The 17,791-nt window shown below is 42.0% G+C and overlaps 1 protein-coding gene across 10 annotated transcripts in view; it reads right to left on the bottom strand.

Annotated features, from left to right (window-relative positions):
* The window catches only part of AOPEP (aminopeptidase O (putative)), a 371,493-nt gene that overhangs the window by 268,119 nt on the left and 85,583 nt on the right, over nucleotides 1-17,791 (bottom strand). For all 10 annotated transcript variants that reach the window (XR_009503627.1, XM_059924474.1, XM_059924470.1 and 7 more), the window contains exons 4-5: nucleotides 10,061-10,214; nucleotides 2,410-2,655 (exon numbers count right to left, since the gene is read on the bottom strand). Coding sequence is in view for 9 of the 10 variants with exons in the window: in XM_059924474.1 (XP_059780457.1) it covers nucleotides 2,410-2,655; nucleotides 10,061-10,214 (400 nt within the window). In the remaining variant the exon portion in view is untranslated. The remainder of the gene's footprint in view (nucleotides 1-2,409; nucleotides 2,656-10,060; nucleotides 10,215-17,791) is intronic.

The raw sequence follows: 17,791 nt of genomic DNA on the forward strand, positions 1-17,791 counted from the left end.
GCTGATCTCCCTGTGCTATGCTGCTGCTTCCCACTAGCTAACTATTTTACATTCGGTAGTGTACATATGTCGATGCTACTCTCACTTCGCCCCAGCTTTCCCCTCCCCAGCCCGTGTCCCTCAAGTCCATTCTCTATGTCTACGTCTTTATTCCTGCCCTGCCACTAGGTTCATCAGTACCATTTTTTTTTTTTTTTTTAAGATTCCATATATATGTGTTAGCATACGGTATTTGTTTTTCTCTTAGACGTCTTCTTGAATGGCTCCTACTAGACTTGGGGTTTCTCTACTCCTCTTTAGGGTACAGAATTGGCCTACAAGACTGTCATTTTTGTTCCAGTTTGCTTTATAGAGCCCCAAGCAAAGACTTGACCATAAATAAGGCAACAGGGCCCCAGGAGCCAGCTGAGTCATAAACCTCACTCAGTTGCATGTGGCTCAAGGTGTTGGGATCCCGAGAGAGTCAAGCCAAGCAAGTGGAATCAATTTAGGTCAGAGTTAGGAAAAACAGTGCCTCCCCACCCCCAACTGGCAGTGGAAGATACCACAATCCCCCCTCCACTGTTCAAATACAGGGAGAGGTAACTAAGCCCAGGAAAACATCTAGACCAGGGCAGACTATTTCCACAGTCTAAAAAGAAGGAAAAAAATGGTATTTGACAACCAACCACAAATTTTTAAATGTACGGTTCTCCTGTTTTTAAGCATAAAAGCAGTCTTGTTCCTGCTAAGTTATTATCACCATCACAGTTTTTGACATTTGTGCCCAGTACCATTCGGCCGTAGGGTACTTAGGCTTACTACGTTAAAAAAACAGATTTAAGCATGTTTAAATCAATTTAAATATCTCAAAAAGAAGCAAACACACAGCTTGGGCACACAAACTTAAGAAGAAAAGCTTTATAGATTGGCCTACAGGTCAACAAATTCTGGTTTTGGCAGACTGATATCAGAAAGGAGCTATAGAAAATAAATAAGTTTCTCTGTATGAAAAATACTATGCCTCTGGTTCCCTCAGGTCAGAACATGGAACTGTTAGCAAACATGCCCTGAAAAACTGCAACTCTCATAAAGTGCTAAAAACTCCCAAATAAACACGGTCCCTCAAAACGGTGTACAAATCAGAAACATTTAACAAACGACCCTTCCTTTGCCTGTAATTCCACTCAAATTAAGTCCAGCAGACTCTTCAAAGGGACCAAAGAAGACCCCTTGTTAAGACAAATTCTATATATAGACAGCCAAGACAATTACATGAGGCACATAACCAAATATATATAATTATCCAAGTTTTTACATTGCTATCATCTTCATGAATATAGGATAAACATCAGTCTAAATGACCTTCTCAGATCTCCTCAAGGACTAAGACTACCAGCCAGCTTTTAAAAAGTATACGTATGTAGTAAAGATCAAAAGCAAATGTTCTGGTCAGTTCTTTTCTACTCATGGGTTTTACTAAGAATGTGTGCAGCTTTCAGGGAAAACACCACAAATGACAGCTGTTCAAAAGCATAGAAATTAATTGGCAGCAGGAATTTCCTTGACTAATAGGGAAAAACTTAAAGTCACATGTTTCGATGAGCTTATTTTTCCCATCCTTAGTCGAGCATATTCACTGTTAATGATTAAGATTTTCAAACAGAAATATAACCAAGAAAATCCTGAGTACATAACCAAGTAAAACACTGAGTGAAACGCAGTTACCTATTACTGAATGAACAATAGCATTAATGAATGAATTTTAGGCATAAATTACATATAGGAAAAGGTTCAACTTTCAGGTCTTGATTTTCCATAGGAACTAAACTGGGATGACAAAAAGAATAATACATTTATTATATTAAAAAATAGTAGCAAGACAAGTGACCCCCTTAGCCTTCCCTAGTGAGCCATCTGCTTTGAGCTGTTTTTCTAGCAGCGGTGATAGATTTACACTGATTCATCCACAGTCTCTCTGACACAGGGGCTCTCAAGTCATTGCCCTTGTGACCAGTGGTGAGAATGGATGAGACAGCTGGTCGGGATTACGCGAGCAGCCTGTGCTCTAGAACCAAGTTGTGTGACTCTGCCCAGAGCTATGACGTTGGGCTCGTTAGCATTATGCTCTCACCACCTGAGCTAACCAGCCCCTGATTAGCCACAATCCAACATACACCATTCTGGGGGCACAGTGTGTTCTCAATCCCAGCGACAACGTGAGTGTTTATTCTCAAGGCAACTGAATTGAGCCCGTGACACCCAAAGGCTCATGCATGGTGGAGTATACACACACCGTCCCTCAAGGCAGCAATGAGATGGCCCTTCCAACCTAATCAAACGACGGCTCTGACAGAGCTCAGGGAAAGCAAGAAGTAGTCAAAAAATATGCACAGCATGTTCTCCAGGAGCCACAACAGAACAACGTACCTGGCCATCCCCAGACTCGGAAAGTTGGCAGGGACAATGAGTACATCCAGCCTGGAGAACGGGTGTGTTCCCAGGACAGAGTGTGCTGCGGAGAGGCAGGGAGGGATCAGTGGCAGAAGGGTCTCTTGGCAGGCACCCTTCAGGCACACTGGAGCAAAGACCCGATGAGGAATTATCTCCTGGGTGGTGGCAGAAGCATTCTGGAAGCGGCAGGGGTATTCCATGTGACCACAAACACCAACATACCTGGGAACAACACGAAATAAAGAGATGCGTTTTATTGGTAAATCAGGTTTATTCCTCTTGCCATGGAGATGAGGAACTCTCACAGACACACACAACTTCTAGGAGACAGTGGCTCTGATGGGCTTATAAGCAAAGCAGTTCATTTTGGTTCTTGGCTTGTCTGTTTCTGCACAGTGGTGGAAAATTACAGGTCAAAATACTTATCAATGTGCTGAATTGACTATTTTCAATCTAAGCTAAGTAAAAGTAGTAAAATCTTCTCTTAGAATAAATAGGGGGAACCTCCAAGATTCAAAATAACAAAACAACCCCCCACCAAAATAAAAAGCAATTTCCTGCCCTCAAAAAGGTGCCTTTCAAATGTCACTACGAGGAAAATCTTCTCCAATTCAGGGACAATTTGCAACTAAGAAAGGAACGGACAGTGCAACCAAGTTAAAGATCCCACTCTGAAATGTTCTACAATAAAAGATACAGACTCGGGACTTCCCTGGTGGCACAGCGGTTGGGGGTCTGCCTGCCAATGCAGGGGACACGGGTTCAAGCCCTGGTCCGGGAGGATTCCACGTGCCACGGAGTGGCTAGGCCCGTGCGCCACAACTATTGAGCCTGAGAGCCACAACTACTGGGCCCGCGTGCCATAACTACCGAAGCCTGTGTGCCTGGAGCCCATGCTCTGCAACGGGAGAAGCCACTGCAGTGAGAGGCCCGTGCACCGCAACGAGGAGTGGCCCCTGCTCACTGCAACTAGAGAAAGCCCGCATGCGCAACAACGAAGACCCAACGCAGCCAAAAATAAATAAATTAATAAAAAAAGAAAAAGAGATACAGACTCAGTGATGTATCACGCGGACCAAATGACAAAGCTTTTCAAAAGAATACAATCCATTTTACTGAAAAGTAACCTAGCTGTTCTTTACAAAGGCCATCAAAAGTTGTGCTGTTAAGGAATACAGAGGCACTTTGATACGGTATTTCCCCCAATCCACTTTCAATACAAATTTAACTGAATCAACCTTTTAAGGAAACAGACCAGAGCCCAGCCCATACCATCTGACCACTGCCAGTTATTCTGTCAAAGGTGGAGCTGAAAAAGAATTCCTAGAACCTGACTCAGAGGCCTCAAGAGAACTTATCTACCCAAAGAAACCAACATCAAAGGAAACTCTATTTTTTCACCAGTTAACACATCCTTTATTCAAACAGAATGGAAAGCCTCTCTAATTTAAATTTACAAATTATAATTCTAACCATAGGTGCTTATTAGATTCATACTGAATACTGAAAAAATGCTGGCACATCCCAATAAGGGCAGACTGCAACAGTAATTCCTCTCCACGTTTCTGAAGTGACTTTCACCCATCCAAGGCCAGCACTGCCCAAGGAGATCCACGCAGCTATGGAGATAAGCCTTGCCCTCCACCAGCCTGGGACATAGAACACAGCTTCCAGCACTGATGACACTTCACCACAGTTTAGGGTAAGAGAAATGGGTGGAGACCCATAAAAACTTCTGCCAGGATAAAGTGACAGGAAGAACATCATTATTGACATTGAACGCTAGCCAAAGTGCCTGGATTGATAACCTTGCCTTACAGAGAGTGAGTATAGGTGCCTATAGGTAAACATCTAACTGAAAAGGCTGCAATTGTCCACCTAATGACAAGTACTGTGCTGATGCATCAATTCAGTCAAAGGTTAGAGAATAGTTTGGGGTAGCCAAAGGTATACCCAAAAAAGCCACTTCGTTCAAAAGAAAAGGTGAGTTAAATTCTCTCTGGACAGGCATGGCACTAGCCAGGGTAATGAAGGTCATTCCAGTTGTGTGAACTAGCACCATTTTTCATAATCAAAGCCTGGGAGAATATGCAGGACTTTAAGGCAATCTAGCTATAATCAAGCTATGTGAGACCATTAAGGCTCCCAATAAAAATGGAAATGGCATCTGGGAAGCCACACGTGTGTTCCTAACGCGGGGATCAGGAAACCTAGGCTTCAGAGTCTGTTCTCAGACTGGCTACTTGTGACCTGAGGCAAGCAACTCAGTATCTGGGGCCTCTTTTTTCCTCATCTCTAACATGGTCTCACGAAAGTGGCTGCTGGGGGGAGGGGAGGAGTTGATTGGAAGGGGGTGTGAGGGAACTCACGGGGGTGATAGAGCGTTCTCTGTCTGGTTTAGGGTACATACAATCATCAAAAGCTCATCAAGCCAAACACTTAAGATCCATGCATTCTGTTGTATGTTAATTATGCTTTAATTAAAAACAAACAGAAAACCTAAAATGGTTCCTAAGATTTCTTCTGGCTCTGTGATTCCATGACCACCCGCCACAGAAGCCCCTCTTCATACAACAGCCACGTTCCTGAAGCAGTGAGGCAACACTGTCCTTGCACAGAGTCAAGAATAGTCTCCCACAGAACCAGTATTAACGCAAAGATGCTGTATCTTCCTTTCACACTAACCTTCAGTTATTAATCTCTGTATGTGTGCCTGCTCCAATATACTCTCAATACCAACAAACCAAGCATTTGTAAATACCTCTTCCTTGTGCCCAGACTTGTAACCAGAGTAAATATATTAATAGTACAGATTATTAATAATACTCGATTGTTAATTAATAATATGTAATACTAACTATAATAAGAATAAACAATAATAACTCCTACCACAACTGCTACTGAACATTTACTATGTGCCAAGCACTGTTCTGAACACTTTATATACATTATTCCAATTAATCCACATAACATTCCTAAAGAGTAAGAACTATTCTTTTCATCACATCGTGAACCATCATAAGCTCCTCGCTGCTGACCCTCCTTCTCTACATACTTCATGATGCTTCTTGAGTTAACGGGGATCCTGGATTTTTTTCGAAGCTGAGCTCAGCTGGTCTGTGGTTCCCTGGCTTCCTGCTCTCCTTGTAGTTACTGCCCATTAGTGGGCAAGAGTGGGAAGAACTGGTGAAATACACGTTAGGCTAGTAAATGATGGGAACCTGATCACTGGTTCCCTCTCATACAATTTCTAGGCTGAAATTATTTTATAAGAGGTCCTTCCAAGGAGTAAGAGTGACCGTGTTTTACTCATAATCACAAGACTGAAAACTGTCAGGAAGTTCTCCTTCAGCCATCCTCTTGTTTCGAGAAGGTTCTGAACTAGAACCACCTGACACAAATGTTTCCCTGTCATAGGTTCAAAAGGAATGGCTAGAAAAGTCTCCCTTGGGAATGCATAGCCTTTACTCACAAACCCCTTCCTCGGTTCAACCTGACAATTTAGTAAATATTTCCAGCATCCTTGCTCTATTCAAGGCACCTCAGAGGATGCTGCCGTGTACACACGTATGAATAAATCTCCAACCCTATCTGTGAGGAGCTTTTTCTCTTGGGAGAAAAAATTTTAAATTCTGAAAGGTACAGTGACACAGTTTACACAATTTATTAACGTATTTCAGCAAGCAGATTAGATGCTTGCTTACCGTAAAAATCACGAGTGTTAAAAATGCCAGCACCAGCCCCGGCCCCTGGTGAATTGTTGACAATGATGTCGATATACACAGTGATGTAGCAGTGTCTGGAAGCTGGATGCGTTTTCTCAGGGCATTCAGTACATTGCAAAGCAAATTGAGATGGGTGCAATAAGAGACAGAAAGCCGAAATACCTTGAGGGAGCAAGGGCTGGAGAAATCAAACCAAGCCAGAAAGATATGGAAAGGCTTCCTTCATAGTGAAGGGTGTACTGGAAATTGGCATTTCTTCCTATGATGTATATATATGTATAATATGTTATATATATATTATTCCTTCTTTTCCAGACTCTCAAAGAGATAGAAACAGCATTCATCCTCCAAGGTCCACAAGGGAAATTTTCATTGCCTTTACAACTCTAAAGAAGACCTCTTCCCCTACCAAGTCTTCCCTTCTTTAGAATGAACAGCCTCAATGCCTTTTCTTCTTTGGGTTGCCTGCTTTCCATGCTTTCAATCATTCTCCCTGAGTCCTCTGAACTTCATCCAAGTTTCCATGTCGTGCTTAAACTGTATGGCCCCCAAGTGAAGACAATGCTTTAACAAAGGCCTTTTGAGAGGTTAAACATAACACAAAGATTCCCCTGTGGCTGGAGAAGGTTATACTGCAGCCAAAGAAAATTGATAAACTGTCAAAAGTTTACCTAAGTGCCTGTTAACTAACATATTTGCTCACCCAGAATGGGCTAGAGCATGTGTGGAACTGGAGCTGGAAGAGAGAATGCTCTTCCGATAATTTAGGCCACATGAACAGTGATCAAAAGTTCAGTGACCAATACTTTGGCCAGATTTCTGGGACCCAGATGAACACTTCAGGCAAATGCAAGCCTGTGGTATATAAGGCCCCTGTATATGTTACATCTACATGAATTGAACTGGCGGTCTTAGGAAGGTTTGAAGTAGAAAAGGGCAGTGTGGCGGGGGTGGGGTGTTGCGGGGGGAGCCAAGGGGACCAGATGTGAACATAACCAAAAACACCACTGCGGTTGGCACTTCAGAGCACCTCTGTTGGCAAACTTAGCATGGAGCCAAAGATTTAATGGATAAAAACACAAAGCCACCCTTTGATGACTAAAGACAGCACACATGAAGCACGCAGCCAGGGAAGGATTAAGCAAATGTAAGCTACTAATTTATCAGCAGTACATTTTTGATGGACAAGCACAGTGATAAACGGAGGGAAAACTTAGTCATAGCATGTCAGACGTGGAAGGGCGTGCGGGAGGGCTTCCATTCCGCAGGCCCTCGTTTCCATACAAGGACATGCTTCCCCGGAGTGGCACCCTTGACCTCTCTCCACAGCTGATCAGACTGGCTTGCCACTCTGGGCTTTCTCTTGTTTAATCCGCTTGCCCACAGAGGGGTTACTTTTGGCTGTTAGGCAGTCTGTGTGCATCTGCGTTGTGGAGGCTGGCAGAGGTCCAGCTGGGTGGGTCACTGGGTGGGTGGGTAAGTTTGTCTAATTTGGAAATGAAGTACTAGAAAGCCCACTGAAACTGTGCACCTGAACACTCCCTCCATCCAGCTTCTGTCAACCAAAAAAACCTTTATTTTGCTCTCCTTCTGTCTGTTTCTCAATTGGTTCTGAGTCAGGAGGACAAAAGAGGAAACAGATTTACCCCTTCCCCTATACCCCAGTAGGAATTTCCGATACCATCTCTTCCCAGAATCCCCACTCGATCTGTCTATATCCTGCTCCCATCACAATTATGGGTGCAAGAAGAGTGAAAAGCCACTGCAGTTACTTCTGGGCAGCAAAGAGCACACACGAGAAATGGCTGCTGCCCACTCCCCCACCTCGTGTCTCTGGGAATATGGCTAGAAGGACAAAATAACAAATTTCTATCTTTGCTTTCGCCTCTCTTCCTAAGGCGCACATTTTTCAGTGAACACCTCCCCTAAGAGTCAGTGAGTCCTGAGGGTGTAGATGAAGAGCACAGTGCTTCTTTACCACAAAGAATCTGAGAACCCCGAACAAAGTCTTTATTCTACAGAGAAGGGAAGTATGGCTTGCTCAAAGAGACATACCCAATCAGTAGAAATGGCACCTTCGGCCTCAAAGGCAATGCTCTCAACTTCTGTTTTCTATTCTAACATGACAGATTCCAATCAACAACTGTGGCCCAATCATGGTGCTGATTCTCCAGGTGGGAAGGTTGATCAGACTCCAGGTGAGGTATGGATGTTACATAGAGTTTCTAAAAGTCTCCAGGCAAGATTCTGAATCACCTGTCTAGGGGGTCAAGCCCAGATGTGAATCTGGGCATTGTAACTCAGTAGGGTTATGAACATGAACAAGTTGCTGTCTGAAGCTTCAGTATCTTTATGTGAAAAATGGAGATAATAAGGCCTATCTAACTTATAGGTTTATCCTCAGAACTAACTGAGATGACATTTAGATCAAGACTTTCCCTGACTGACACATCCAGTGGCTTCTGTATCAATTCAGGATAGGCTAGGATATGCTGCAGTAAGAAATAGCCCCAGTGTTTCAGTGGCTTAACGGAAAAACAAGGTTATTTCTCACTCATACCAAATGCACTGTGAATCCAAGTGACTCTCCAGGGCACCTGTCCTCCCCACTCAGAAGTCTAGGCTGCCTGCAACTGCAAAGTGAGGCCTACTCTGTGATCTCAGTAACCAGGGAAGAGAGCATCGGAGGGTTGCACATGCACTTAAATGTTCCCATGTGAAAGCAGCATGTCACTTCTGTCCACAATTCTCTTCTTCCCTCAAGAGTGCATAAGTAAAATCCAATAAGCAATCTAGGATCCTCTATATAGCTCAGGGCTGACAGTCCAAAATAGGCAAGTTACTGAGTAGGAAGTAGAAATTACTTTCCTTCCTCCAAAAAGTAAATGTGAGCAATAAGTCATGCCTATGTTAAGAGAGGCCTCAATGGCTTTATCTCCTAAGGATACCAACCACTGCTGTCAATGTGGTAAGAATGAAAGCAACATAGCAAAATAAAACAAAAGGAATTTACACTAGGAGTGTATCTTAGTTGGTTTTCAAGGATGAACTAAGCATCTGTCTCATTACTCTCCACCAAAAGGTACTGACTTAGTGACTTTCTGTAAACAGGAAAAAAGATTAAACTGAGGTGGCTGTCAAAGTCCTAGGAATAAAGCATGATGCAACAATGCACAATGAGCACACTTCTGTGCCGCATATGTGCATTCTCCTCCCTATTGGCTCTGAAAACTAGAAATAGGTGAATGCCTCGGGAGGCTGCAAGTAAATATCCAAGGGCCTATACTAATTTTTAAAAACTTTAAACCGATTTTCTCTGATCCACCCTGAAAAAGAAGACATTGCTGCTGAAGTTAACAGAGCCCTGACCCAGCAAGATTCTCATAACCCAATGGCTGTCTGACAGCTTCCTCATGTCCTGTGCTCCTAAGGAGGCTGACTCCCCCCACGTTTGTAGGGCTTCACCTACAAACGCATTGCTAATAGCAGTCATGGAACCAAAACAGCAGAGTGGCCTACAAGGTAGTCCATCAGACAAGCAACTTCTTTCTATTAAGTTGTGTTTTTGAATAAGTAAGTACTGAAAACCAAAGTTAAAAGGTGTAGAAGGAAAGTATTGAATCTGAAGATCCTGTTGACTTAATGAAACACATAAAAATATTTCACCTGACTACACAGAGGATTTCATATATATTTCTTTTCTCTTTCTTTCTGTGTAAACAATATGCCCACATTTCTGCCTCTCAACTCTCTTTCTCTCCCAGCAGGGCTTTTCCTGCTTTGATTAATCATATTTTGGTTTAATTTCTCAGCAGGAATGACTCACATTCCCAGTGCTTGGAATAAATGCATCATACTGCTCCCTCAAGTGTTTGTTTTTCAGCAAGTTCCCAAGTACAAACCTGAAGTCAGCCTCGAAAGGCGAGAAGGATCTCTCTGTCGCCAGATCATTTGATGAGCAGATCTCTGGCTTCGTTTCTGTCCAGGATCCTACTGCAATTGTGAAGGTGGAGGCTGGCATTGGCATGGTTACGTAGTAATGCCAACTTGAGCATCCTATAAACAGAAAGAGAAAAACATAATGAGGCCAATGTATGGTCCTAGACCTTACTCTGTATTTTTTCTCTTTAGGCACTTGAAGAGCTTGTGTGCTAAGTTGGGATGAGCTAATTCTTGGAGGTGGGTCATGTCAACTGTGGGGGCATTATTCTAGGTCTCAGGGAAAGCAAAAGAGGGATGATGGATTCAAGACAGCCAAGGAGATCTGGATCTCTTCCAGGGATCAGTTTGAAGCCCTTCAAGTGAGGCTATAAATGAAGGGTGGTTGAGGTGGCCACTAATAGCCACAAATGCATAAGGACAGAGGTTGTATGCTGCTATGGAGTCAAGAACATGGCTCATCCGTATTGCCTAGCACGGTACTTGGCATAAAAAAGAAGATGCTGTGTTGAATGAATGAATGAATGATCGCTTCTGTGCTGCCAAACTACTCTGTCTAAATTCAGTTCAAGTCAATCTAAAATGCATATAGTAAAAAACAATGAGACTAGGGAAGGAAAGTACCTGGATTTTAGTCCCAGCCCTGAAACTACTTATCTATGGAATTTCAGTCTTATCCCTCATCCTTTTTATCTGTTAATGTATTGGGGTGGTCCCAATTCCTCATTAAGCAGATGAAAAACAGGTCTACAGAGGTTCAGGGGAGCCAAGGACTCCCAGCTAGTTTGTAACAGGGCTGGAATTTGTAGCTGGGGCTGCCTACCACAGCCAAAGGTATACCCTCCACTTAGTCCAAACCATAAAGAAGGTTTTTTAACCAAAGGAACAAATGACTAGATAACTTATAACACTATGCTTCCTTTCTTCTAAGATGGGAAAATGATTTTAATGTTACTGAAATCTCAATGTATCGCTCAACCTGATTTAATATATTATTTTTTCTGAGCATCTGCTTTAAATTAATGGTGTGTCTTCAGGGATTTGGTATCACCTCACATTATGGAACACAGTTCCCCACTCTTCATGTTCCCATGGGGGGAACTTCCACTAGAGTAACACCCCTAGCCTCTCTTTCCACCCCTTACTGACTCCTTTTGAGGAGCTATTCTTTTCTTTCTTGTTTTAAGTTTTTGAGGGTTAAACACTTATAGAGTGGCCTGTGGTCATCCTATTTGGTCAATGAGTGAATAAGATGTCAAATTCAGGGTAGAAATATTACCATGCCTATATTGACAAGCAGACCTCTAATGACATTTTTCAAAGTGCTTTACCAGTAAAAATCAGTAATAGGTTAGATTTTGCTCTCCATATGCTTGCATTTCTGTCTCTCAACTAATTCTGAACTTTGGAAGGTTAGTGGGGTCATTATTTATTACCCTCTGAAACTCTACCAACTTAGATCCAAAGAAATACATGACAGAACTTCTCTGATAAAAGACAAAATTTTAAATAGGAAACAAATACAGAATAAACATGATATCAAGTTTGAATAAATATGGTATGATATCACGTTTAGAAGCTATTAGAGGAGATACTTGAAGAAGAAATGTAGAAGGGCATGCCGCTGGAAACCCATTACAGAGGCAGCCGTTCTCTCAAACTTGCTTGTAAGTTTGATCCTGGTTCTAGAATCAGAATGGCCACTCTTGAGATCACTTCCTCCACAGCTGACTAAGAAGCTGAAGGTATGCTCCTCTTTAAAGAGACAACCAAATCCAGTGATGCTGGAGACAATCTGATGACGTGTGTAGCTTCTACTGGGCTTGAAGGAAAACCACAGCTTTAAAGAAAATGGCTGCTGTGATCCCAAGCCAGTAAGAAGAAGGCAGAGACAATCCCAGCAGTCTTGACAAAAACCTGACATGGATCTGACATGACATGCTGTACTGCACCCGCCTCCCTAATGTTTCTACTTTCTCATAACTACCTCACTCGCAGCCTGATGCCTCCCTGTAGCTGCTCCATGAAGAACTTCAATTTGGACTGAACAACACAATGAGAGCTGGCACAAGTTGGGTGGGGGGAGGTGGAGATAGAAGAAGAGGAAAGAAGGTATGGGTAAAGAACTAAATGTTTTGAATATCCTAGGTTTAAAAGAGAAATTTTAAATAACAAGACTCTCTTGGTCAAAGGGCTGTGGTCTGGTCATTCTTTCTCTGAAACATATCTTGGAGTGTTTAACATGGGCCATTGAACTTTCCTTTTAAAACTTCAGACTCTTGAGGGTTCAGTAAATAAACAGTAAATAAATAAATAGTGAGAATTTCAGGTAAAAATGGAAGATTGAACACTTATCTGATAAGGAGTTAATATCCAAAATATATAAGGAACTCATACAACTCAATAGCAAGAAAACATATAATCCTAGTTAAAAAATGGGTAAAGGACCTAAATTGCTTTCTCCCAAAACCAAATTAAAGGACAGTAAAAGGATTTTTTTAAAGGCTTAAACCAAAAGGAACAAGGAGAAAGAATAGGAGACAATTACCGCAAAACATTGGAAGCCAGAATGCAGGTGGGAAGAGTGGCGAATGACATGGCAGCCCTGAATCCTAAGTTAGCTGTGGGAAAGACAAGATTCACCTCATTTTATCCCCCAGATGCCCCCAAAAGGCTGGGAGTAGAAGAAGTACTAAACTAAGCAGCAGGACAGGCTGGATGACTAAGAAGGGCTCAGATCCCTGGATGGCTTCCCTTACTCCTCACACCTGGACTATCTGCCCACAACTCCCCCCCTCGCCCCCCCCCCCCGCCACACACACACACACACACACACACACCAGCAAATAACTGGAGGTTTATTTTCTAGAGAATAAAAGAGAGGGCCTCTAGGGGGAGAATGGCATAGTTGAAGGCAAACTGAATGGGATTAGATGAACATATGCATATCAGATACTGAGACCACCAGCTATTTCCCCTTATTTGGTTCCCAAAATGCTGACAACCAGGTTTTTACCTCCAGGCAGGAAAACGAAAAAACCTGACCAACCCAAGAGAAGGATATTGACATTGGAGGTTCCCTATGATCAGCCTATGATGAAACTTACAGATGACAAGCCTTATGTATTCACTCAGTGCTCCAATCAGCATTTTAGTCCCCTACCCCCAAACACCTACAGACAAATCAAGGGCCTTCAGGCATCTTTAGAAAGCCCCTAATGCAAACGTGAGAGACCAAAACAAACAGAAACAAGCAACCTGGAGGACAGTGACCATGCAAGGAGAAGAAAACTTCAATAAACACCAAACAGATACACAATGAAAGTTCAGAGAATTTACTGCAGTGCTGAAACAAGAACAGTATAAGATTTAAAAAGAGGACTTGAAAGTAAAGAGAATTAAGGATAGAAGGAAAGAAGAAAATTAAAAGGAGTAAGATGGGATATAAAGCTGAGGAAATCTCCCTAGAAAGAAAAAAAAGACAAAAACATGAGGGAAAAATAGAAGAGCAGTTCAGAAGGTCCAATATCCAAGTAATAGAAGCTCCAGAAAAAAGACAACAGAGGAAATAGAAGGGAGAAAATCGTCAGCTAAGAAATTCGAGAAAATTTCCCCAAAGTTAAGGGACCATGAGTTTTCAGATTGAAAGGGCACACAATACCCAGGACAGTGGATACAAATCCAGCCGCATCATGATGCATCATCATGAAATTTAGAACCCTGAGGATAAAGACAAGATCCTACAAGCTTCCAAAAAGAGAGAGAAAACAAAAATCACATACAATAAGGACATTTTCAGACACGTAAAGTTTCAAAAAAAATTCACCTCCCACACATTGTATTCTCTGGAAGCTACTAGAGTATGTAAAATATGCTTCAAAAGGAGGTAGTAAACCAAGTAAGAGCAAGACAGATGATCCAACACAAGAGAGACACAAAGGGAACCTGCAGAATAAAGTCTACTTCTGGGTATATACCTGAAGGAAATGAAATCACTTATCTCAAAGATAGATGCACCCCATGTTCATTGCAGAATTATTCATAATAGCCAAGACATGGAAACAACCTAAGCCCCAAATGACAGAGGAATGGATAGAGAAAACGTGATACACACATGCACGTACAGAGGAATATTATTCATTCATAAAAAAAGAAGAAAATCCTGCCATTTGCAAGAACATGGACGTACCTTGATGGCATTACGCTAAGTGAAATAAATCAGACAGAAAAAGACAAATACTGTACGACCTCACTTACATGTGGAATCTAACAGAAAAAAAAAAAAAATCATAGAAAGAGAAAGTAGATTGGTGGCTGCCGAGGCTGGTAGGTAGAGGGCAGTTGGGGGGGAAATGGGTGAACGCGTTCAAAGGGTACTAACCTCCAGTTATAAGATGAATCAGTTCTGAGGATGTAATGTACAGCATGGTGACTACAGTTAACAATATTGTACACTTTAAAGTTGCTAAGAGAGTAGATCTTAAAGGTCCTCACCACACACACGCACACACACACACATATATATATCTCTATATATATCTATAGAGATAGAGATATAGATATATAGAGAGAGAGAGACCTTATTGAGGTCATTTTGCAATATATACATAAATCAAATCATCACACTGAACATCTTAAACTTACATAATGTTACATGTCAATTATATCTCAATAAAGCTTAGGGGGGAAAAAAGAATGAAACACTATGCACAGTAGGCTTTCTCCCTACGTTCTGCTTTGAACTTTTGAGCTGTTTTTTTTTGCTACCCCTCTAGTTCTTGTACCATCCATCTAGCACAGGGACAAGATGAGACTTGTGGAAATAGCAGGAATTGAAACTACTTTCAAGAAAGAACACTGCTAATGGAATAAGAGGTATCTGTTAGATGCCTGCACGTGGTCATGGAGAATGCACACAGAGTGCCCAATCACACCATGTCCCAGCACCTTTATCAGAATGTCTGTACCCTCAGGGTGATGTGGGGAGGGCACTGAAAGCCACAGAGGGGTGTGGCCGGGGACTGGAATGAGAATAGCAATTTAAAAAAGTCAGAAACCTTAAAATGACCTAGAGTTTGGGAGTGAGATAGCAAAAGTGATCACAGAACCTGAGGCAAGTCCAGCAAAAGTATTTTAGAGCTGCCATGCTCTCTCCACAGTCCTCTCAGGAAGTTAAATAATAGAAAGAAAAGGATTTGAGGGGGAAAGGTGTTGAAAACATCCCCCAAACCCATATTCTAAATGTTCAAAATGATTTTTCTTCTATACAGCCCTCAAGACTTTTTATTTTTTTAGATTTCTCTACTTAGTGGAGCTCATATGGAAGAAACTGTTTCATACTTCAGGCTTTTAAAGTAAAAAAGTTTTCTAGGCTACCAAGCAAGTCAAATAGGGGCAGATCATCACTAAGCTGGGCCACATAAGAACTGGCCAGGAGACCCTGGCCCTTCCCAAAGACCCTAGCTGGACTCTTCTCAGAAGCTTCTCAAAGGTCCAGTCCAGTGGGCTTCTTGCCTGACCCTGGGTAAATCTGGAGCCAGTGCTGCGACAACTGAATGCTTCCAGGGCTCTTGGGAGGCTCTTGCTAGTTCATTACTATGAGGGCCTGTCTAGTATCCTCATTTGGTAGCAAAGTCTCTTTTGGGTTGGCTGTTCACGGATTATTCCACTGAGTCCAATCTTGCATGAAGACAGCCCACTGCTACAGGGAGGTAGCTGCTCAGGGAATACCTGACCTCACCTCAAACCAGACTGCAAAAAAATGCAAATAACAAGGTGGGAATACTGCCCCCAGAAAGCAGAGCATGCATTCCAAAGATGAAGAGAAATAATTTCTGCATTATCTATTGTTTGGGATAAGTCGACCTTGCAAGGAGAATTGACGAGAGTTTATTTCTCTTGAATATATCCACTGACTGAGTTCCAGCTCTGGAATCTGATTGCAAGGGTTCAATTCCCTGATCCACACTCACCAGTCTGGGCACATTGCTTAATCTCTCCATGCATCAGTTTCCTCATCTATAACAAGGGAATAATCACAGTCTCTACCTCACAGCATTATGTGAGGAGGATTAAGTTAGATAACATATATATTGATAGAAATCTCTAGGCATAGTAATTGGCACATAGTAAGTGCTGAAGAAATGTTAACTGCTGTCATCTTTACAGCTGCCTCCCCCTGTTGCTTGGGCTGACTTTCTGGAGGCAGAGACTAAGAATGTCGAAGGTATGGCTGCCACATGTGCACTGAAGCCTGTGGCCCGATGAGGCCCACATATGGGGTTTAAGGTTGAATGGCATTAAAACACTGTGCACACAAAGCGATCCATTTAAAGGAGAATGACAGCCCAAAGGGGGCATCCTGTATGACTTCATATAGAATGGGCCATTTGGAGACTATTTAAATGGTGTTTACTTTAAATGAGCCATCCTCGATGAAATAGACAGTGAATGCCTTCATTTTCCTTTTTGATTCAATCCACTTGCCCTAGACTCCCTTGCTACACCAGCTGCAAAGCAAAGAGAACATGCTGTGCTTGAATTAACCCAGAGTTTTTCCTCTGCAGATGATTTCACGGCCAGGCCAGGATTCATTAGCAAGACGCGCGGGGAGAGGGGCGGTAGGAAGGGGCCCAGAGGAAGAGGCGCTCCCTAACTGTGCAGGCTTGAGCCAGTTCGCCTCCCTTCTGGGCCTCCTCAGAAAGTTCCTGAAAGCCTCTAAGCCACCTACTCTAATTGGAACGTGTTTAGGAGAGAAAATTCTTATACTTCAATTGTCTCACTAGTAAGACAGATTAAACAAATATTGTTCTTATAATCGTGCTAGCAGCTGCTACAAGATCCAAATAGACATTTTCATCTTCAAAACAGGACTGAAATTTTCCTTAAAGATGATTGTGTGTTTTGCAAGTACGATAAGAATTTGAGATGGGTAATTTTTCAAATTGTAAGTTTTGAAAATCCTTATAACTAGAGAGTGTTAAAACAATTACCTTAATTATTTTCTTCATATACTACTCTTAAAAACTGTCTTATGAATTGTCTTGAAGATTCTGTCTTTCAGGGGAGGACAAGTGGAGAGGAAAAAAGGAAGAACATGATGGAGTATTCCGTTCATGGGAGGAGAGAGAACTTTTTATGCTAAACCTGTGAAAAACTTTGCTAATTATCTGAGGAAACTGTTCTTACAAAAAGAAAAAAAATTTAAGGAAAAAAAAATCAAGATAACCGTAGTTATTTCTACACATCGATCATGCCTGCTAATAGTAAATTAAATAAAAAATTTATGCAACATCATTGTACTATTCTTAGGGGAGTCTTGGACATACTCACTCAACTCACACTAAAGGCACAGCCACACCACACACAAACACTCTGCTTCCACAGAGGCAAAAGCAGATGATTTATCTTTGCAAAGTTAAGCATCTCACAAAATTTCTTGTTTTTAAAGAGTTATTGTTTAACTGAAAATTAAAACAGGCACTTAAATTCTCCCTATTTAAAGCATCCACTTTGTCTTTTAAACTCTTCCGTAGGTTAGACAAACAGCATGAAGCAATTGGAAACACCAAATTGATACATGCTTTTATTTACATAAATTTCTTTACTCAATTCTTCTGTAGTGCCTGCTTCTTTCCTACCTCAAGCTTGTTTCTTTCTCTAGCCACTATTCTTAATTTCAGAACTTCCTGCCC

Source organism: Balaenoptera ricei, chromosome 6 (assembly GCF_028023285.1).
Source record: "Balaenoptera ricei isolate mBalRic1 chromosome 6, mBalRic1.hap2, whole genome shotgun sequence".
Taxonomy (NCBI): Eukaryota; Metazoa; Chordata; class Mammalia; order Artiodactyla; family Balaenopteridae; genus Balaenoptera; species Balaenoptera ricei.